The sequence below is a fragment of the Neolamprologus multifasciatus genome, chromosome 17, assembly GCF_963576455.1.
Source record: "Neolamprologus multifasciatus chromosome 17, fNeoMul1.2, whole genome shotgun sequence".
NCBI classification, from domain to species: domain Eukaryota; kingdom Metazoa; phylum Chordata; class Actinopteri; order Cichliformes; family Cichlidae; genus Neolamprologus; species Neolamprologus multifasciatus.
This window is the reverse complement of record NC_140455.1, coordinates 16,697,368-16,720,229: the sequence shown is the minus strand read 5'-3', so window position 1 is coordinate 16,720,229 and position 22,862 is coordinate 16,697,368. Positions and strand designations below refer to the sequence as shown.

The 22,862-nt window shown below is 44.1% G+C and overlaps 1 protein-coding gene across 2 annotated transcripts in view; it reads left to right on the top strand.

Moving 5' to 3' along the window:
• phf21b (PHD finger protein 21B) overlaps window positions 1-22,862 on the top strand; it is a 97,483-nt gene that overhangs the window by 69,901 nt on the left and 4,720 nt on the right. For both annotated transcript variants that reach the window (XM_085137007.1, XM_085137008.1), the window contains exons 3-7: window positions 10,237-10,506; window positions 18,418-18,510; window positions 19,652-19,972; window positions 22,458-22,574; window positions 22,671-22,722. In XM_085137007.1, coding sequence (XP_084993133.1) covers window positions 10,237-10,506; window positions 18,418-18,510; window positions 19,652-19,972; window positions 22,458-22,574; window positions 22,671-22,722 — 853 coding nt within the window. The remainder of the gene's footprint in view (window positions 1-10,236; window positions 10,507-18,417; window positions 18,511-19,651; window positions 19,973-22,457; window positions 22,575-22,670; window positions 22,723-22,862) is intronic.

Sequence of the window (22,862 nt, the reverse complement as noted above, 5' to 3'; positions counted from 1 at the left end):
AGAAAGCAATGTTTGTTTTTACATATTTCTCAGGTTTAAATCCAAACTGTACAGACACATGTGGATTTATTAGGACACGAGTTAACCATTAAGGAAGCTTTTATTTGTCATCAGGTCGGGGTGATGAAAGGCAATGTCAGAAACAAAGCGATGTAAACAGTAAACAGCTGTTGTCATCTGCAGTTAAACATCTGTGAGGTCTTTAATTACTCATCAGAGTTTTCATTGATCCGCTGGCCAATAAATTGATCGATAGTTTCGGCTCTTCTTGTCGACATTTCCTGCTGTCGGATCTGTGCGGCAGCTTGTCACATTCCAATGGAGTCCGAGTTACATGGGAAAATTAGACTCGGGGCGCGTTTGATTTGCATTTAAATGGATTTATTGTCCACTGACGGTGTGACGGGTGGAGACTGACCACATGATCAGATGAGAGGAAATGAGGAGCTGTGCTGCACGGTTTGGCCGAGCGCCCCGTTCGGCTGCATAATGAACATTTTAATGTGATTGTTATCAGATGGAAGGCAGCGGAGGAGTATGAGGAGCAGTAATACTGACAGAGCTGAAGCTCTGCTGAAGCTTGGAGTCGTGGTCATTGAGCCTCTGAAGCGCGACTCAGTTTGATTTCATGGATTTTTTTTCTGTCTCTTAAAGTTAAAAAGCAAACACTGAACAGCAAGTGGGGACTCTTTCTGATTTCATTTAAAACTACATGAAACAGGTTTAATTACTCGAGTTAACCAGCTGGATTCACTTATTGACCAGCTGATAATTGCTGATGATGCTCAGGAGGAGTGAATTATAGACTCTGTAATTGGTCAGCAAAGCCTCAAGCTGAGCATTTGTTTTTTTTGTTTTTTACCATCGCCATTTTAATGTTTTAAAAACAAGATGTGCCGAGTGTTTTAATATTTCCTGCAGCGTATTTTAATGAACTCAACCAATGTAGAAATCTCTGTTTCATGTTTTAGATTCGTCAGGACATCAGCTTCATTTTGTGAATTCAACTGCCTTAAAGTCAAAATAATTAGAGTAACTCCTGAGACATCATTTCTGACTTCAGGGTGATGAAGCTGAGAGAAACTGGCTTATACCTCATGTGAGGATCCAGATTTTCACTTTCAAAAAGTCTTGAAAAGTCAGTAAAATATACCGGGCTGCTCTTTGTCTTTCTGAATCCTTTGACACTTTAACTGCAGTAAGCTGGTTTTAAATTACTCATCAGCTCTGTCCCTCAGAGCTCCAGATTAGGGTCGCCACTCCTTTCCTGGGATATAAATAATATTACCACGATAGTCTTTTCAAGATCAACTCTGCTCAACGAGCTGAAATTGAAATAATCACATCATATAAGTGTTTGTCCATCATTGTAGATCAAAATTTGTTTTTGAAAATCTTGATCCTCTCTTTATGACCAGCACCTGAGTACTGGCAGTTTGTCTTCCTATTGGTTGGTTTTTGATAGATAAATCTCTGCTTGGGGTGCTTTCCTTTTATCTGTGCACACAAATAAAAAACATAGTCAGTATGGCCTTTGTTCGCAGTGTTTTATGAATGTTTGTCCTGAAACAGACGTGATTTTTAAAGTCAGATATCCTTTACGTGGGTGAATAAAGGAGCTCTGTTCTGTTTCTCCAGTTAATCCTGGTGATCAGTGAGAGGGTGATGAACCTTCAGAAAGTTCACATCACACACAAGTTTAGGATCTTGTTTAATCACCGGAAGTGTTTCATATTTTTCCTGTGAGCTTCAGCTTCATAACTGCTGTTACAGTAATAGTTTAGGACAGGTCTCACCTCCACCTGAGAGTCCCAGATGATCAGACCTCCTCCTGACGGGGAGGGCAGGTGTGGCTCAGCTCTGCAGTGTTTTCCCTGCTGGGTCGCAGCCACCCGGCGGCCATATTTCCACGCTGTGTTTGCTGGCTGAGCTCTGCATGTGGGGCAGCGGGGGCCTCACGGCCCTTTTTGCCAAACTGTGGGCGAGGGTCCAGACTCTGTCCTGTGTGCCCCTGTTGATAAGCTGTCCTGCTGCCAGACACAAGCTGGTAGGAGTCCATTTACTCGGAAACTGCAGCCAAGGACACTTTGGAGGTTCTGATCCGTGAACATTTTCTCTGCTTCAGTCAGAATCTTTTATCTTCGGTGGTTTCAACTGCATGATCTACTATTTTTCTACCAAATATATAATCTAATCTCTCTTTATGAATCTGGAATAATCTCTCTGTCTAATGGTAGTGGGCTTTGGAAAGCTTCAGCCTAAACCTGTTTACATTTTATCTGTTTTCTTTTCTTCATTTAATAAAAGCTTTTATTTTGAAAGTTTGGATTTCAGTCAAGATTAAGCACTGAATGAAAAAAGTCTTCCTGGTTATGATGAAGCCTGCCTGCTGGGATTAATCAAACATCTGGCCCTGCCTGTAAGTAGGCCCCACGGTGGGATCCTGGATGGGTTTATGCTTGTCTCACCGTTTTTAAGGTGGTGTTTGTGAGTGTTTCTGTCTCACCAGAATGGAAAAGGCCAAACTGCAGCCGTCCGTCTCCTCGCGGCCTGAAGGGCCTTGCTGGTAAATGGCGTGTAAACAAAGGAACCGTCTGGCAGCTGCACTGATGGAAATCTGAACAGCTACTAATGTGTTTTTCAGCAGCCCCGTTATCTCAAAGGCCCACTATCAAACCAGAGTACATAATGAGTGTGGATAATCCGGTCCGCTCGCTGAATCGGCAGCGCTGGCGATGACCTTAGCTGTGGCCGTGGAGCGGGCAGCGGCGTTCTCAATTAAATTCTGCCAGTGGAGTGGAGAGAGACGGCGAGCACGCAGAGATCAGTTTAACTGCTGAATGAGAGATTAGAAAGAAAACAAGAGTCGACTAATGCTGAATAAACTTCACCCCTACGGGTTGTTTCTTCGAATGCAGCAGACTATATGTGCCTTTCAAAGTCGAGGGAGTGGACGGGAGCTGAAACAGGAAGGAGAGGAAGCCGAAGAATAACTGTTACAGTTGTTTAAAGCCCAATAATATTCAGATTTAAATCATTCCAACTCACGTGAGGCATGCATTCATCTTTGTTTCACAGCTTTGTTCACTTTGTTCTTGTTTAAAAGTTGCTATTTGAGAAAAAAGGCTAAAAAGAGCTTTATCGAATCAGAAGTATTTTTTGTGCTTCTGTATCATCACACTCACAAATCCACAAGGAAACAAAAAATACTCAAAATCAAAAGAATGTTTTTGTTTTTGTGGTACACGTTCAAATCTGATACCATCATAGCCTGCTGCCGCCATGTTGGTTTATCAGAGTCAGAAGTGACCATATTTAGACCAGAGGGCGGAGCTTTTGTTTCCGCAGCATGAGCTTTACTAGAAGTTGGTGCTTCCTGGCATCCATTAAAACCTGCAAGTCCTTCATCGTCCAGCAGAGGCTCCAGCAGAGTCCGTACTCATGTTAAAGTGGAAATGCTGTTTCAGGAACAGCTTCAGGAGTCAGGAGTAGTAGTCGTGGTCTTCAATTCCTTGACGTCTTTCCTGTTCCCATCAGCTGACACACTGCAGCTGTTTCAGGTCTCTGCCAGCTCCCTCCCCGTGGAAAGCTGACCAGCTTTCTGGTTCCAGCTGACTTGTCTGTCTCGAGCACTTCCACTGGGACCTCTCCCAGAGTTTCAATTAACGATCTTTCTTCAGCCAGCAAAGAGCAGAAGAGATCAGGGAGGAAGGGAACACTGTGTGACTGCCGCTCCGTCACAGCCGGGTCTGAGAAAAACTCCAGGCGTGCATTCATAAATAAAAAGAAGTGTGTGATTGATGCTGCAGGGCTTTATTTTTTCCATTCTTAAATACCTAAAATTGTCTCTAGACAGCAGAAACCTCTAAAACAAGATTGTAAAACATGATCCGGCCCCAACTATAAATTCTCCAGAGGTGATGGGTAACCACCTTCTCCATAAACGGACAAAAAACACCCACATTCTGCTGTCTCACTCCCAGTTTATTGATTGATTTTTATTATTATTCCTTCCTGCATAAATATGCCGAGCCCAGACAGCATTACAAGACATGGTTATTTAGGAAAAAGAAACCAGAACCAGACAGAGGCAACAAATCAAATATCCTGATACTTTTCTTTTTCCGAGCTTTACAAATATAGAGAACTCATTAAGAAAGAATTTTAAAACTTGTTCATTCATTCTTTATCAGTGCACCAAAAAAATTCTGGGTCTTAGTAACAGTAATCTCATCATACATGGAAACATTACTGAAGAAAACATGATTAATTATTAACCTCTAAATCTCGTAATTAACACAACCTGTTCTCCTCCTGGATGTTTTTAATCTGTGAACTTCAAGAACAAGAAACGAGTTCTTGTTCTTCATAAATGTGCTGTAATCGCTCTCAAGGCCTTAATCATGCTTCATTTGAATATATGTTCATTATTTTGGTTTTAACAAGATGTCCTTTAACCATTTTTCTCCAAGTAACTTTATTCTAGTAGAGTTCACACTGTAATAAATTGTTATTACAATACATAAATCAGCATGAGGCTCTGCAGGACATGGATGATTTCCTCCAAAGCAAAGCCATTCTGTTGACTCTAGTTTCTTACAAGCTTATCATTTGATTTTCACCTTGTTGATCCAGGAATAAAACTCGGATTCTGTTTAATGTTGTTCCAAACACCACTGACCTGAGGCACGAAAGGACAAGCTTTATTTCTGTTGTTGCAAATACTGTATTGATATATATGAATATGTACATCTTAGTACATGCTGGCTGATCGTTATCCTCACTCAAACCCAGCACAGGTTAGGAGTAGGGATGGGTATCGTTTAGGTTTTATCCAATACCGGTGCCAAACCAGTACTTTTGAAACGGTGCCGGTGCTTAAACGGTGCTCGAACCGGTGCTTAAAGAATGGAAAACACAAAATTGGTCCAAAAACCTCTCATGTTCAGCTGTTTTTTTGTAAAAGATAACAATGTTAGCCTTTTCTGCAGCTATAGGGCATATATGGTATCACTCTTGGCTGGAAGCAGTGCTTAATCAATGGAAAAAACACAAACTTTGTCCAAAAACCTCTCATGTTTAGCTGTTTCCCTCTTTTTCTTTGGTCATTTTAGCCTTTTTGGCCAGGGTGAAGGGAGTATCTGCCATCAAACAAGAAGACAGCCGCATGTAGCTATGATGATGTTTGCTAGTTCACCTTACATGCATTAATTTAATAACGTGGTTAGCCTACTCAATGTAAATTACAAACAAACAACATTAAGCTACTCACGCAGAGAAGAACAGCTGCTGCTGCCATCATCATCCGTCATCATTTCTGCTACACTGGCAGGGCTAGGGGCCAGGACTCTCCTCTTCGGGTTTTTGGGGGATGTTGCTAACTCCGGGTCCGATAACAGGCAACCCACCTGCAGTAGATGTGCTCGATGTGAGGTCTCGCAGCAAGCTATCAAATACGGCACATTTCTCGGCTTTTAAAAAACACGCTATGCGTCGCCAGGTGTTTCATCGGATTTGAGGTGTTACCTCCTTTGACAGTATCACAGTATCACCTTAAAGCACTTGTTGCAGGCTGCTGAGTTTGCATCTTTTGCTGTGAAGTACAGCCAGACTTTTGACCGCTTCACCTTGAGCGTTTTTAATCTGTGGCTCTGCTCTAAAAGAACGTACGTACCTGGACCCGCCTACTATCCTCGGAAACGTAAAATGATTGGCTAGAATCTAAAGTGTATCACAGCTCAGGAAAAAAAAAGCACCGAAATAAAGCACCGAAATGTGCGCTGCTTTTCGGTCTGGTTACTACCGTTTATGTCCGATATTGGTACCCATCCCTAGTTAGGAGTGTAGTTTAAAGCCCAGCAGAAACCTACATGTGTGCAGGAGAAGCAGCTGGTTGTGGAGGTTGAAGGTGAATGAAGTTAAATGGAGGATGGTGTAAAGCAGCTTGTTGTACTGTGACTTATCTGATATACAGTATTTTTGTACAGCAATAGAAACAATACAAAATGTAAAAATCAATCTTTATTAATTTCAGCAATCCCTTCTATTAAACAATGATGAATGATTCTACAAGAAAATGTTATGTTATTAGTTTACAGCTTCACAGGGCTCCATTTATTGGCTTATCAAACAGAAACACCGGAAACAGGAAGTCCAAAAAGTTGGAGTTCTACTTTCACTAATCCTCAGAGGTCTCAAACATCATCAGCAATGTCAGGAAACCATTTTAGCTCTTTCCCCCTAAAGACGACTTTGGATACCCTTAATAATCTTATGATGAGTTCTGACGCCTCAGTATATGTCAATAAAGTTGTGGTTTGATGACCATTAGAATAGTTTCTTAGTTTCCAAATGTAGCTGCATAGGCAAAGACTGTCCTCACTAACTTCTGATGGCCTCCCAGTCATTTTGGTCTATAAGCAGCTCAAATATGAACTTCTAACATCACAAGAATGCATTAATAAACATGCAGCAAATAGGACGCTGATAAAATCCGAACCAGTTTAGCTTACCAGGCTATTTCGTACTTATTTGACTGTTTATTGGTTTCAATCTCTAGTTTAGACAGTTGGTGCTGCTTTACACCATTTTGATGTGCACCAGCTTACAGATGGAGAATTCACAAAAGTGAATCATCGGCTCTCAAAGGCAGAAAATTGGGCATGCATCAGAAAGCCCATTTCCTCCATCACACTGTCTGGCCGTCATTAGAGCTGCTCTGTGTGGATAAAAGGTGAGGAGAGAGTGGACACTGATGAAAGCCTCTGCAGGCTGCGTCTCATTTAACTGAGCCCGATAGCTGGAGGAATGGCTCGTTAAGACACCTTAAAACATCGTTAACGTTTCCTCTCTCAGATTGTTGCCTATCAGGCAAAACTGTCTGCTTAGGGGTCACAGAGTCCTCCCAAAGTCTTCCACTACAATCCACCAATCAGCCCGACACAGGCCCGATCTGCAGACATATCTCAGAGGAGTTAGACAGCACTCAAAAGGCCATCCTGGTGCTTAACAGTATAAAACTGGGGAACTGAATCCTTAAATCGTCACCTTTCGACCGGTGACTCTGTTCAATGTTACACCATAGAAAGACGCACTCTCTGTGCGAGATGGTGTTTTCTTTCACACCCTGCATGCATTAGTGAAGCCTCCTGATAGTAACATGTGGAATCAATCCTTCATTTAGAGATACTTGTGCCTAACTGTTGGTAAAAACTGAAGAAAAGCGAAGCACTGAAAACATCTTTCAGAGCGACGCTGCAGGAGCTCCGTTTGATTTTATCCACAGCTTTAAAGCAGCCGAGGTCAGGTTCAGTGCACGCTGCCATTATCTGACATTTTGGGAAATCCTTTACACCTGAGAGTCAGATGGATATCAGCTGTCGAGCAACACGTCATTACATTCAAGTCTGAGTGTCCTTTTTCTGGAAGATAAATCCTCGCCTGTTTGAAGAACCTGGAAGGTCATTTAATGACACTTAAGGGTGGTTTAAAGGTTTCTGCAGGATCCTCAAAGACTCTGAATACATTCCATCAGCTGCACGATAAAAAGGATTTACGGGCTGTTTCTCTTGGTTTAAGAGTAGCTGTGGGCTGTGTAAATATGTCAGCACTCTGTGAGGACCACAGATTGTCTTAAATTTCTAACAAAAAAAATCTAAGGAGGTTAAAATTAATTTCAACCTAAATTTGGGGTTTTAATGGGAATTTAATTCAGACTTATTGTGCATCTTTAAGGGAGGGTAAATGTTTCTAAAGTTGTCAAAAATCCCTATAACTTGTGGGCTGGTACTAAAGTAAGACTGAAGAACATTTTTAGTGAGTTGGATATTAAACATGGACGTCATCTGTTGGGTAGTTTTGGATCATTTTGGCTGCTGCCATGTTGAGTTTTTTTCATAGGTGACCATATTTGGAGACGAGGGTGGAGCTAATGCGGCCAAACAGATGTGATGAACTTATCGATAGAGAACAAACATGTATACGTGTTTGTTACGTTTCTGTATCAGGCTGTAAACATGTTTATTTCTGCTGTTTCAGTTAAACATGGTAGTCTATGGGGACTAACTCACTGCTGCCTCTGCTGGACGTCAGAGGAACTGCAGGTAGTAATGACATTCTCTGCTCTGTCAGAAGCTCAATGTGATCTGAGGTGTTTCCTCTTCAGGCTTTGCCTTCTGCAGGTGGTTGAGGCTTTTTTATTGTCCTGTGTTGTTTCTTTTCTCGTAGCAGGTCTTTGACTGAAGTGCTGATGAATCTTGACGTTCTCGGCGGCAGCATTGTTTGTCTTCAGTCTGATCTCCGGTGGCTCTGAAACGCTCTCGGAGCACTGTAATCGTGGCTCTCTGCGATCCCTGCTGCTCTCACGTTCTCTTCTTCCTCCCCTCATTCACTTTCTCCTCAGCTCCCTGCAGGAGGGACGAGGCTGTGCTCTGCAGCCTGGAGAGCCTTTAAATGAGTGACCTTTGAGACAATCAGAGGCGCCCCGGCTCAAACAAACCCTGAATGGCGAGTGGCGGTCCCCGGGCCCCCGTAGCAGGCTGCTGCCCGGGCTGCCTGTGGATTACATTGATCCCCTGAAACAATGGCCTCACTGCACTCATGGTGGAGAGGGCTGATAAATAACATGTGAATAAATGCAGGGGGAGCACTGAGAGTCATGGAGGCCTCCGCTCTGAGCTAGAAAGGATTTTCCTGGTGTTCTAGAAGCTTCACGTCCCAAACAGTCAACAGGTTTCATTTGACTGGGTTCCGTTCAGGTGACATCGTAACCACGACTGACATGAACTCATATAGACAGTCGTTGTTGCTGCCATTTTTAATAAAACCCAAACTTTGAAAGTCTTTGTGATTAGCAGCCGGGCTCAGCCCCCCCCCCCCCCCACACACACACACACACCCTGCCCCGACCCACCCACTGTAGTCTATAGAAACGCTTGAAAGAAGCAGCGGCGGGATGAGAGGGGGCAGCAGTGAGTGGAATATAAAACATTTAGAGAGCTCTTCTTCAGGAGTGTGAGGGTGAAACGAAGGGAAAAGGGAGATTACTCTGATCTGCCAGGGGAAATGTTTCTGTGATACACGCTGAGGTGGGGGAGGGGCGTAAATGTGTATTCATGTGGACGAGGATGCTGAGTGTTTCCAGTTTAACATCAGAGTGCGAGTCGAAGTCATCGTGAGCTGCTTCAGATTCAGGTCAACGCCAGTGTGAACACTTTCAATCTGTTTGTGTCGAGGGGAGACATCTGCTCAAGGATTCAGGCTAGAAGAGGTCACCTGTTCACCTGCTGCTACATTGTTAACAGGCAGGATAGATGTAAAGGATCATGGAGAGCATGACCAGCATTTATAGAGCAGTCAGTCTGCTCGTACACTAAATACTTACTTTGAACACAAAGTAAACCCTAACAAAACTTAAAAACACAACATTCAGAGTAAATATTAAAAAATATACTTAAAATATCAAAATACCAAGTAAAAAACAAACTAATGTAGAAAGTGCAACCGAAACACTTTTATAGTAGAAGATGAGTTCATTCTTGAAAATATAATAAAATGTAAATTTTTTTAGGTTTTTAAAATAACTACATAAAAAAACCCTGAAACTTTAGCAAAGTAAATACAAAAATAAATAAGTAAATAAACAAGAATGAAGAACAATGCAAAGAAGAAATTATGAAGCGAATGGAAAAATACACAGAATAGTAAAATATAGAATAAATTATTGAAATCACAATAGTGAATCTAACAAAAGAAATAAAAAATAAGTATTACAAAGCTTACCTTTTTTGTATTTTACCAAAATAAAATGTAATAGTTTCAAAGTTAATTAAAATGTTAACATTTAATTCTTGAAACTAAATTAAAACGTCAATTAAAAAGTAAACATATACACTACAAGTTAAAAAAAAATCCACAGTGTATACCGATACTGTGTATCATCACTGCGAGCTTGGAGGTGTTTCAGACTGTGTCCTGATTGGTGTAACCTTAAAGGCAGGAGGACGCACTGCACACAGCTTTTTAATCTCAGCCACGGCTTTGTTTGCAGCATCTTCATACAGCAGGGAAATGTAGTTTCAGGAGGAGTGTGAGGTGTACTCAGAGTACAGACAGACTGAGGCCCTCACACACAGACGGAAGCATCTCTGTCTCTCTCTCTCGCTCTCCGTCTCACTCTCCCTCCCTTGCTGTTATCTGTCTGTCTCACCTGTCTGTCTCTCTCCTGTCTCTCTGCAGAAGCTGGCGGTCAGAAGCTGTCCTGTTGGGACGACTAAGCCGCTGTCGCTCATCAAGCCTCCCAGTCAGGGCATCGCCATCTCTGTGGTGCCGGCCAAGGCTCCCGTTTCCATGGTAACCGCACACATTAACGGACAGAAGGCGGTGGCGAGCTTGGAGCCACTGCAGACGTCCCCCATCAACCTTCAGACGGGCGGCAGGGCCGTGGCCGCTGGAGTCCACCCGTTCAGCAGCAGCAGCAGGAGAGCCGGAGAGCTGCCCCCCTCCCAGGTAACGTCCCTGCTGAGGTCACAGTGAGCAGCTGTTCCAGCTGTTTCTGTTCCAGTCATTAAGGTGAACAGGTGTCCAAAAAGAAACTACTTTACTTTTTCACACAGGAAGTAGTTTATTTCATGTGATGGATTACTACATCACACATCCGGAGATTGAGTCTCAAACACATTATTGTGGATTCACCTGTTTTCCAGGTGAGCGATGAGTTAATACGTTTTACACAGTAACACAGACCTGCACCCGATGCAGGCAGCTTTGTTTCCTGCAGGTAGAATTTGGGTTTTTGTGAATGGAGTCTGGTGGGCTTGGGCAGAGCCGTCTGACAGCAGCACAGGCACTGAAAATGTTTTCGTACTGTCTGCAGTGCTATGATTACCTTTATTTACCACAGTAAATGTAGAACATTTGTTCCTGGTTCCTGGTATTAGTCTGCCTATTTCCTGGAAACTATAATGAAGAATATCAACAGCGGATTAATCTGTGGAGCTTCACAGAACATCTGCTTTTTGGATCCTTTCAGAGGTATTTTATTCTTTACAGTCTTTAGTCTACACTGCAGAGCTGAAGTTATAAAACCATTTTCCCTCTGAACATCAAACTGGTTTAGAGTTTACAGATTTAAAGATGCTTTAACGTGACGCGTTGGTCTTTAAAGCCGCTGGTTTAGGGAGTAAATGTGTTTTCTTTGCAGCCGTCACCTTGTCGAGCATCCAGAAGCTTCTGTGTTGAATCACTGCTCAGAAACCTTGGAAGAAGAAAGAAATTGCAAAAACTTGACATTTTGTACCAGCTGCTCTAACATCCTGAATGATTGTGTTTGAATGCAGCTCAGCGTGTGAATGATCAGAGTCAGACAAAGACCTGAAAACCACAAATTCATCAAGCACAACATTTCCTGTTAAAGTGTCATTTTACTTATTTCGTCAAAGAAATCTCAATTTAAATTTGTGAGAAAAACACATCAAAAGCTCATGTATGTGCGGTCAGAAAACTGAGTCTGAATGTAGCAGAGCCAGCCTTGTTTTTTTTATGTCGGTCAGTTTCCTGTCATAGAGTCTGAGGGCGTGAGTGCCGCAGCTCGCCGCTAAAGCAGCAGCTGATTGTTGTTGTGATCCTGAACGCAATGTGCAGCACGGAGGAGAACTCATGGTTTGAACTCAGGGACTGTTTTCCACTGTTCCTCCTCCTCCTCTGAGCTGTTAGGATTCAGGCCGCAGCACCTCACCTCTTCCACACTTTGTATTCAGCACCATCACCTCCATCAGCACACAGTCGGGATCCGAGCTTCACGCTCAACACCGGCAGCCTCCACACTATTACTGTAATTGCACGGCACCATAGAGGGAGGAGGGCCGAGCCTCAGGGCCCTCGGGCTCTGGCTTTATGCTTCCTCTGTCTGTCCAGCACATCAGCACACCTCATATGACACGCAACACGTCTGCTAATGTGAGACCGGCTCATACAGAGAGGCTGCAAAGGCTGACAGAAAATAACACGAGGAAGCTCTGCGTCTGAAACTAGTCCGAAACACCATGATAAACAATGTCCAAAGCTTTCTAAAGAAGACCCAAATCAACACCTAAAAATGCAAGAATCAATGCCCCTAAAGGGATTTTGACTTAAATGGAAATGATGTCCTGGACGACGTTCAAAGCCTTTCTAACATTAGAATTAAACTATAACAAGCCCAAACTATGGTCCAAAATGAGTCTTAAATCAGGCCTCAAAATGTCAGAAGCAATGTCCCAAACCTTTTCCAAAATATGTCTCAACTTAGAACATCATCATAAACAGGTTTAAAATAATGTACTGTTTAATATAGTGTTTCCGGTAACATAACGAAGCAGCCGGTTGGTGGACATATAGGGAAGATTGCACCATCTACATGCGGTGCAGTGAGAGTTTGAGCTTCCATCAGGGCTGCACTGATAATCATAAAACTTGTTTAACACGGATCAGAAAATGAACATGTGACAATTCACAGTCCCACGACATTCAGGCTAAATGACTGGACACTCGGTGGTGTTGACTGTTCTTCACACATCACCAGGGGACCGGTCAGGGTGGGTTTGCATTTCAGGTCTAAATTTTATATGAAGTGAATCTGACCCTGATGATAAGCAGGTTCCTGGCAAGCTGATGGAATTAGGTTTCCTCAGCCTGCACTTAGAGGCTTTTTGTGAAGCTTGTGGCCTTGGCCTTGTGCTTCCTGTCTTCTGTCAGTTTGAGGCTTCTTGCAGGTGGACGATCAGCTGCTCAGCTGCCGTTGCCTCTACTTGGGATGCAAAGCAGGTCGAACGTTCGGTGCGATAAGGCAGCTGCTTTTCATCATCGTGTCACTTTGGACAAACCAGACTGGCTCTCCTCCTCCTTCTCCATCAGGTGGTGGAGGTGAATGCTTTGGGCAGCAGGACTGTCTCAGCTCTTTATGGCTGCATTGTTCAGCCGAAGCCAGCGCTCCTCACCCAGCTGCCATAAAAGAAAAAATAAACCCTCACTCTCCCCTCACTCTCCTTTTCTCGCCTCCATCAATTGAGAGTCTTAAAGGCTCAGCCAATCAGAGGCCGGTGGCTCATGTGTGAACTGACATGAGGAGGGGGGGTGGGTGGGGCAGGGAGGCAGGTCACTCCGACCACCTGGCCGCTAATTTGCAGATCAATAATGAGTTGTAATGGGACTGCTGCTCTGCATGAGTGCACACATTACAGCTGCATTGTTTCAGCACTTCAGTGAACTCTGAGTGCCGCTACACACACACACACACCGTTTTTCTGTGCAGAGAGACGGGGATGCCGAGGCGCCGCCGTGACCCGCTTTACAAATTCAAATCAGACTGTGTTCAGACGTCCCCCTCCTGCTGGTGGGGTTCATTATCTCTGCCAAGCAGGTGAGGCCTCGGTCTTTCACACACGACTCAAACAGTTCGGGGGATTTGGTAGAAAGTTTTGCTCCGAGTTTTTGAAATTTTTTAATGATTTCACGCTTTTCAAACACTTTGAGGTGAGGACCTTTTACCATCATCTTTATTTGAAGGCTGGTGATTTGGCTTCTCCCAAATAAAAAAACTAAATGCTCACTCAACAAAGCAAAATCTAACCTAAAAACTCCAGACAGTTAATGTGTTACAGCCATGTGTTCCATGTACTGGAGTTTCTCAGCTGTAAATCCTTCAGAACAAATATAGAAGTTCAAAATATAAAAGTGCATCATAACGATGCCCAAACCATCTCAAACAACTCAACAATGTTTGACCTTTTGAATTTGTCTGAACCCATTTAAAAAACAACATCAACATCCTGAACAATGTTTAAAGTAGAAATTGTTGAAAAGCTTTGCTAAATGACTCTTATCCAGTCTTATCCAGTCCTAAAACTACCCTAAACACCCAAACAGCATCCTAGTCCCAAACAACGTCATCAACATCTCCCTGAATGTCTGAAATCTGGTTGTAAAAAAGCATTTAAAACAGCGTTTCAGCCGGTGCTGAAACAGAATGGAGAAATCTGCATCTTCAGCCAGAGTTTATCTGAAGATGACATCAGAAACATTCAGCATGAGCAAGTGCTGCCTCAGAGGAAAGGTTTCAAAATAGAAATCATAAAATGTCGGATTTTGTTCAGATTTGTTATCGGCCGGTGAGAAAGCAGCAGTTTTACGTGAGCTGGAGATAATTGGGGCTGGTTTCAGTCAGCTGTGAACCCTGGCTACTGATTGGAGCTGAGCTCAGCGCATGTTAGCCGAAGCGGAGGTACAGAGAGGCTGCGAGGAGGCCAAATCTGTTTGAAAGTTTGAACGCCAATCCTGCCTCTCTCTTTCATGACTCTCCTTCTCGCCGCCTTCCAAAGACATCTTTATCCTCTTAAAACAGCAGCCAAGGTCATCGGTGCCGTCCGCCTCCAAGGCTCGTCAAAGCCAGAGGAAGGTAGACGGCCCCTTCAAGTGGTCTGCACGAGCACAGAGGGTCCGCAGAGAGCGACGGTCGCATTAATCATTATTTCATTTGCCAGCTGGAAGAGAAGAGAAGGCAGAGGACAAACACGCATGCTGTATCTGCTGCTGATTTAGCTGGGCTCGGTTCAGTCGCAGGAACTCAGGATTCAGGCTTCACCTCCCAGACCCCAAAACCAGGGTTTCATCTGCAGCCCATCATTTATTCTGAGATATGTAAGTGTGTGTCTAGGGAGAAGTGCAAGGTCATAGAGACGGACCAAACAGGCTGAAATAGATTTATTCATAAAGAGCTCTTCAGTGAGTGCGCCTCAGACTGAAGCACAGAGTGATACTTCAGTCTCTCTGGCTCAGATCTGCTCAGTCATTTCTCAGGATTTGGGGCTAAACAAGGACTTCTAAACATTTCCATGAACATCTGTGACTTCAGTAACCATGACGACCACAGGAACAGCATTAGTGTTAACCTGACAGGAGCGTACGTGAGGAAACATGGATCCTTTTTATTCATTGACCTCCTTACAGCTAAAACCTCAGTATAGATCATGAAGCCGTGCAACAGTCGACCTTTTTGATCATCAGCTTGTTTGATCCTCACAGCTTCATAAGTCCAGCAGACATCTGCATGAGCATCAGCTCGTTTATCTTCATTACAAACTGCAGTCAGATCAGTTTTAAGTGTCAGAGTAACGATCGATCAGAGTCTGAAATCTGCTACTCTGATGTCTGATCTGTTTTCTTCACCAAGTGCATTCTGGCTAAACTTTAAAGGGTCGTCTCGGCATGTGGGGTAGAGGTGTGATCAGAGCATGTTGGAGTAGATGAAAGCTCTCCTTTTACCTACATTTAGAGGTGGGGATCGTCGCCCTGCTGTGAGTCCTCCCGGGTTGGAATCATTTTCTCATATTTTGGAATTTTTGTGTTTGCTGAGATGGAAACGGTTAATTCTACTCTGATGATGGATCAGTTTTGGTCCAGTCGATGAATTCTGTGATTTGTGATAAAGTTTGAAGGCAGCTTTAATTTGATTTTTAATAATCTGAGGTATTTAACAAGCATGCTGCGCTGCACGTTCACTTTAATCAGCACCAATCACAGACTCAAGAGCACGAGGAGGAAGTTTTACTTTCAGTCAGCACGTTTGTTTTGTGCAGGTTTCAGAAACGAGTGTCAGCTGCGTCTTCATCATCATCAGTGTTCAAGTTTCACCGCTGAGAGCGTGAATGAAGTCGGTATGAAGCACAGACAGAATCAGAATTATAATATTTCCTGATCAATGTTCAAAATCACATTTGATTGTTTAAAAACCTTTTGAAAGGAACATTTGTGTACTATTTTGTACTTGTACCAGTTTTTAATGTTTACTGTTTCATAAATGAGCAAAACAGTGTCCCTGTACCATAAAACACATTTAATTAAACTACAGCATCATATTCAGTACATGTATGAATAAATAATCAAATATGTTACATGCACAGCCGGGCCATACCCCGAGATTAGCAGGCTTCAGGCCAGTGACCAAAGACTGTCTGAATTATGTTGTAATAAACGCTGAGCTGCACTAACATGCTCACACAGAAGTCACAGAGGTAAGAGGTCACAGAGGTCAAACTCAGGATTTCAGGTTCAAATGAGAAAGATTCTCTTCTTATTTCCAGCTTTCTGTTTTCCTGCTGAGTCAGATTGTGAAACAGCGCCCCCGGTGGACAGAGTCCCCCTGTTTTTTGTAGAAACACTGAGTGCAGCTGAAGCTGCTGATGCTGCAGACCGATTCTGAAATGTGTCGTCTCTGCTGTGTGTGCGCTTCCTCCTCCTCCTCCTGCTGCCGCTGCTGCTGTCGTCATGAAAAACCAAAGTTCATAACCTCCAAGGCTCGCCCGCCTCAGGCCATACACCATCCTTTGACCTGTTGAGACTCCAACACTGCTCACTGCAGTTTACAGCGTTTACCCATCAAAAGTGGATGTGACGCAGAAAAGTCAGAGAAACTTCTGAGCTGATCTGTGAACACGGAGATTAAATTTTTATGTCACCACCACAGTTTGAGAATTGAAGCTGTACTTTGTAAAACAGCTGCTCCTGGATCAGCTACTGATGAACAATCTTTAATTTACTTTAATTACAGCCAGAATAGTTCAATAAACACAAAACTCTTCCTTTGTTGACTTTCACATGTTGTGGTTTCATATTTTAGTTTTTTAGGCGTGAAATCACCTCAGTCTTCCCCTTATATCAAGTGTTCCAGATGGATGTTTGCATTGAACATCTTCCTAATAATGAAGTCAGAGTATGAACAGTAACCCAACCCACCTGCTTCTTAAGCCTTTTCTTTACAAGGACAGCCAATCAAGGGAACTGGGAGGAGCTAAAGGAGCAGCCATGGGTCAAAGACGGGAGAATTATTCTGATCTGTATGTCATACCGAGCCGCTGTAGCAGGGTCCAGAAACAGATCCGGTTTAATGAAATCAAAGCTGATTGGACGGGAGGAGTGATGGTGATAATTAAGGAAGAGGAGTTTGGCTTTAGTTTTCTGTTTTCAGTTCTTCTCGTAGATGCCACAAACACAGCATCCTTGTCTGAATGTGACCCCAGCCCCTCCTCTCTGGTTTATCGCAGCAGGCCTGCGAGACTAGGGGAGGAGGACAGTGTATGTGCTGCAGAGCCTTGGTCTGCCTCGGTCATAGTGTAAACTTAAAGAAGGAAGCAGAGAAAATTCATTAAAAGCAGGAAATCACTGGGCCGAGGAGGAGGGGGAGGAGGTCTCCTGAAGAGAGGGTGCTTAGGCTTGGAGAAAAGAGGCAGCAATTACCAAAATGAAAGCACTGCAAGAATTTTCATCTCTGCAGTTGCCATGGAAACCAACCTCGTCCTCCTCGCTATGGAGCCGCAGCTCAATACAATGGAACGAAGGGATTTTCATAGAAGAAGAAAGGAGGGGAGGGAGCTGCCAGGAAACATGGAGGAGACGCTTGTGGCTCATTTATAGGTTAGTCTGACAGAAGGAGTTGGCCAATCAGGGTGCAGACATCAGAGGGGGGACAGGGGGCGCTGTGACGGGGCAGCACGCTTTAAACAGAGATTAAACAGAGGGAGCAGAGACGACCAACAGGGAGGGGGGGTGGGAGAGGAGAGGACCAACAGAGAGGGAGGGAAGGAAGAAAGGAGTCATTTCACTGACTGCTGCAATATTTTATGCATTAAACAGTAAAAATCAATTTCTGGTATTTATTTTTGTACAGTTTGGAAACACAGACTGAACTTTGAGTGTTTTGAATGAATTCAGTGATCTGACTGTAATTTGGCACTCCTGAGCTTCTGTACCGACTCTTCCAGCAGGTGGAAGATGTTTTAAAGTTTCCACTGAGCTCCTCTGAGCAGCAGCAGCTACTTAAACAAAGAGAAGTCCTCGTTAGTTTGAAGTGACGACCCACTCGCTGCTTTTCTGTCTGTTATTTATTTGTTGCCTGGCAACAGGAAGAAGTAAAATGCTGCTGACTAACGAGATGCTGAAAACTGAACGACTTCCTGAGGAAGATTTCTTCTAATGAAGTTGTGAGTTTCATGAGACCAGCCGCGCAACAGCTCAGAAAGGTGGAGCTTCTCGTTACGGCCCGCCCCACTGCTGCGGTTTGACTCGTCTGAGCAGAATAATCTCGGGTTCAGGTTAATGAAACGGTTTCCCAGTATGCAGGAGTGCTGTGGTTTGATGTAGGAGCAGCTCCCCTTGTGGTTAGTGTTTGTTACCACAGCAGAATGAGCCCACTGGACTATATGAATTAAAGAGTTCATGTGGCAGACTGACCCCGTGTTGTGTGTCAGTGATGATGCTGAGCAGATGAATTTAGACGCCGGACTCGTTTGAATCCTGCTTCAGGCGGGTGATCAGCTTGTTGATTTGTACTTTCTGTGTTGGTGCTCAAGGAGCTTCCTGCTGAATAACTGCATTTGTGTGTTTCAGATGCTGGGAACTCTCACTGCTGTGCCCATCAAGGTGCCTCAAGTCAGCTCCCTGCACCGGCTGGCAGGACAAGCAGCCACTGTGCTACCTCAGGTAAAACCACTTGCTAGGTCGTCCTTGTTAGTCTGACTCCACATCACGATAATGTGTCAGGGTCAGCAGAACAGTCTGAGTCTGATTGTAACAGTAGCTGCTTCAAGCTGAAAGCACCAGAATGATGAAATCAAAGTGTTTCTGCTGAGCAGCTCAGTGCAGAGTTTAAAGCAGAGCTTCAGGTTTAATCTGCGGGAGAACGCCCACTTCTTCTTCTGTCTTTGTAAAAGCTGCAGAGTCGCTTTGTTTTGTGCTTCAGTGACACTGTGAGCTGCTTCACACACTGTAACAGTAAATACAAGACCGCCGAGGAGCGAGGAGGGAAAAAGAACAATTACGAGAAAAAAGAAAAGAGGAGCAGGAAGATGAAAAAGAAGATGGAGGAGGAGAAGACCAGGGAAAAAGAAAGAGGGAGATAAGTAGGAACTAGAGGAAGTGAAGAAGGAAGGAATGGAGGATGAAAAAGATGAGTTTTTTTACAACCCCTTTTAACTCTTTGTATTGTTTATATTGTCTATTTTATTACTTAACCTTCTGTTTATTTTAACCTTTGTGTACAGCGCTTTGTGACTACCTGTCTACGAAAAGCGCTTAATAAATAAACTTACTTACTTGCTTATTTAACTGGATGAAGACAAAAAAGAGTAAGAAGATGAAGAGTAAGAGGAAGAGTTTTTTGTGAAGCTGGGTTGTGTCTCTAAATCAGTGAAAATAAAAGTTTTATTTGGACGGTTCCTTTTTACAATGAAACATTTGAATGGGATAAATTTGAGTGGGATTTTATTTTGAAAGTACTTCCCAGGTGGAAGTAAATCAAATGAAGTTTGGACACACTTGAAGAACCTGCAACATCCAGCAGGGGGCAGCAGAAACCAGAGCAGCACTACAGAGCTCACAGTTTCAGTCCCTTCGTCATTTATCAGAAAATCCTCTCATAAATGTCTGAACTCAATGTAACAGTGTTGACTCCTGCCTCACAGTGTGACTAGTTTAAACCATTATCTTCACCATCCTCCTCATCGTCGGGTATTCTTCGGATCAGGGGTGACACGTCATGCTCAGTCTCAATGATTTGTCCAAGTGCTTCAGGAAAAGTTGAGTGTGTGTTGTTAAAGGCTGTCCTCCTGATGTCCCCCTGCAGGTCAGGCCAAAGACCCAGATCCCCGACAGCCTTCCCCACAGCCCCTGCCAGGAGCTGCAGCCTCTCAGCCTGCAGCGGGCCGCCACCGTGGTCAACCCCAAGAGCCAGGGCCCCACCCTGCCCACCGCCAACAGCACCTTCAGCCCCGACCACCAGCCCAACGGCCAGAGCGATGCCTCACCGCCCACGGCCCCGTCGGGGGGCCCCGACTCTAGCAGCCCCGTCCACCACGCCTCTGCGGGGCCTGGCGTGGCCTACGCCATCATTGCTGCCTCCCCCACCACTGGCAATGGGGTGTCTACTGTCAGCGAGGCTGTCAAGGTGCGAAAAACAACAGAAACAGAAACCACGTTAATAATAATAATAATGATAATAATAAACCATTCCCCTCCTGGGAAATGGTTTGGACAGCTTTGGACATGTTTCCAGCCTTCAAACTTTCATATTGAGCCATTTGTTAGTTTTCTTTGGCGCCCCCTGGTGGCAGAGCCTGCTGAAACTCAGCTGTTTTTACTATTGATCAATGTGTTTGTGTCTGATTACCAGTGTTGGGACTAACGCGTTATTAAGTAACGCGTTACAGTAACTACGTTATTATTGTGGTAACGAGCACGGTAACTAGTTATTATGCCAAAATCAGGAACGCGTTAGTCGTTACTGGGATTTAGATAGGGTCGTTACTCGTTACTTCGTGTGGTGGCTATCGCGGAGCTTCCACAGATTCAGTAACATTAGCAAGTGGTGGAGGCCAGCAGGTGGATGAGAGAAAGTGGACGCAGAAGGAAAAGAGACCCGAGGCGGCCGCCGGTCCGAGTGTGAACTGAACTTCAGGTAAGAAGTTATGACCTGCAGTCTATCTGGGTCAGATATAAACCAAGTTTAGGTGGAGTTTATTTTCGTTATTCTGACTTTTTCCGTACTGCGTACTAGCTAGCATGACGGAGTTTCTATACAGCTGGGTGGGTGCTATGATGTTAAAGATGTTGAACTTTATTTTGTTCATAAGTTATCAGAGTTGCCAACCGTCCCGTCTGGTATTCAGAGAAAATATTACGCGTATTGAGGTGAAAAGGAACAGTTTGTCCCGTAATTCAGCTACAATGAAAAAGACACAAAGCTTGAGTTATTCTGTGTCTTTGCTGCACAGCTGCCTCTTCTTCTTTCATTCTCCCCCCTCCCTCTCCCGTTTCTACTTCAATCATGAAAACTGATCAGTGATCAGCTGATCGGCTTTTCTCTCTTGTTTGTTTATTGGTCACTTTGCGCCAGAGAGAGGAAACCAGCCGATGTCGCGTTAAACAACAGCAGCACGTTTAAGCTTGATCAGCTGTTGTTAGAATTTATTTAATATTAATTTCTAGTATCAGCTGATGTTTGCTGGAGCCACAGCTGCAAAAAAGCTGCTGGTCATGATATCGGTTTGGTTATCTGGTGAGAGGGAAACATGAAGATGAAACCAGGAGACGTCCTTACTGAATCATCAAAGCTGAACAGGTGATGGAGAAACAGGTTTACCTTTTAGGTGACATGAATGAGTTGAAGGGAAGTTATGAACTGTTTCTGAGAGACGAATAACACCAGGATCCTTTTTTTATGTAGCTGACAGCTGGTAACTGTGCAGGGGCGGATCTAGCAAAGTTTTTGCCAGGGGGGCCAGGTAGGGCATTAACAGGGATAGGTGGGCACAAGGAAATACTTTTCTTTCTTATTCTCATTTAAAATATCTAGCTTTTAAAAAATAATTATCTGAATCTTACAACAAACGATTGATAGATTGATGCATATATACCATCAAAACAGTGTACATCACTGTCACAACAGCGTTTGTTTTCATTCAAAGGCTTTATGATTTTTCCTATAATGGTGGGCCGGTCTCTAGTCAAAATGCCCGGGCCAATTTTCTGTCCCAGTCCAGCCCTGTATGCAGCTCATCTGCAGTCTGGTGTTGCCTACATCTTCCTATTCAGAAGGCAGAATTTCCGAGTTCTGAGTACAATCAAAGCACCACGACTGCAGTTTTTGTGTTGGATGTAAAAGGCGCACATGATGCTGTGACGTAGGCTAGAATCATGGAAGCAGTCAATGACGGTCCAGGCGTGGGATTTCTCTCGTGGAAATATGCACATTTTCTTTTCCTTTCTATTGGTAGGTGGCACAGTGCACTTGTGGCAAGTAAGCAAGCTAGAAGACTGGCAAAGTTATGGAAGCAATACATTAACAAGAGAATTCTAAGTAAAACCAAAGTTACTTTCCCTAGTAACTAGTTACTTTGAAAGTAACGAGTAACTTGAAGTAACTGAGTTACTTTTGATAGAAGTAACTAGTAATGTAACTAAGTTACTATTTTAAAGTAACTTACCCAACACTGCTGATTACTAAAGCTAAACTCAGACTTCACTGAAGCTGGTTTAAAGATTTTTAATCTGGTTAAATGAAATCGAAAGGAGCCAGTTGAGGTGGTTCGGGCATCGGACAAGGATGCTCCCTGGGCACCTCCTTGGCGAGGTTTTCCGGGCATGTCCCACCGGGAGGAGGCCCCGGGGCAGACCCAGGACACACTGGAGAGATTATATCTCTCGGCTGGCCTGGGAACGCCTTGGTGTTCCCCCCGGATAAGCTGGAAGAGGTGGCTGGGGAGAGGGAGGTCTGGGCTTCTCTGCTTGGGCTGCTGCCCCCGCGACCCGACCCCGGATAAGCGGAAGAAAATGAATGGATGGATGGATAAATGAAACCGGAAGTCATCTACACGGGGCAGGTCAAAGTTCAGTGGGTCACATCTCCTCTGACGTCACCTGTTTGTTTTCAGGTGATTATCATCCAGCCGCAGGCGCCCAGCAGCACCGAGGGGTCCCCGGCTCCGCCCACCCCCAAAACCCCATCCACCCCCAAATCCACATCCCCGAAGAAAGACGAGGACCCCAAGGTGAGACGTTACTCTTCATCTTCATCATCATTACAGTCAGCAGTCAAATCGAACTGAACTTCATCCTCACGTCGTCTCTCTCTCTCACTTTTCCAGAAAATTGCCTTCATGGTCGCCCTCGGCCTCGTCACCACCGAGCACCTGGAAGGTGAGTTTCCGGCTGATCAGAAGTAACCAAGTATTTTACTCGAGTACTAACCTGATTGACTTTGTGTCAGCTGCTCCTCATTACAGTTTGAACAATTCAGAGAAAACATTAAAAAAAAAGCTGGAGGTACACACTGTATG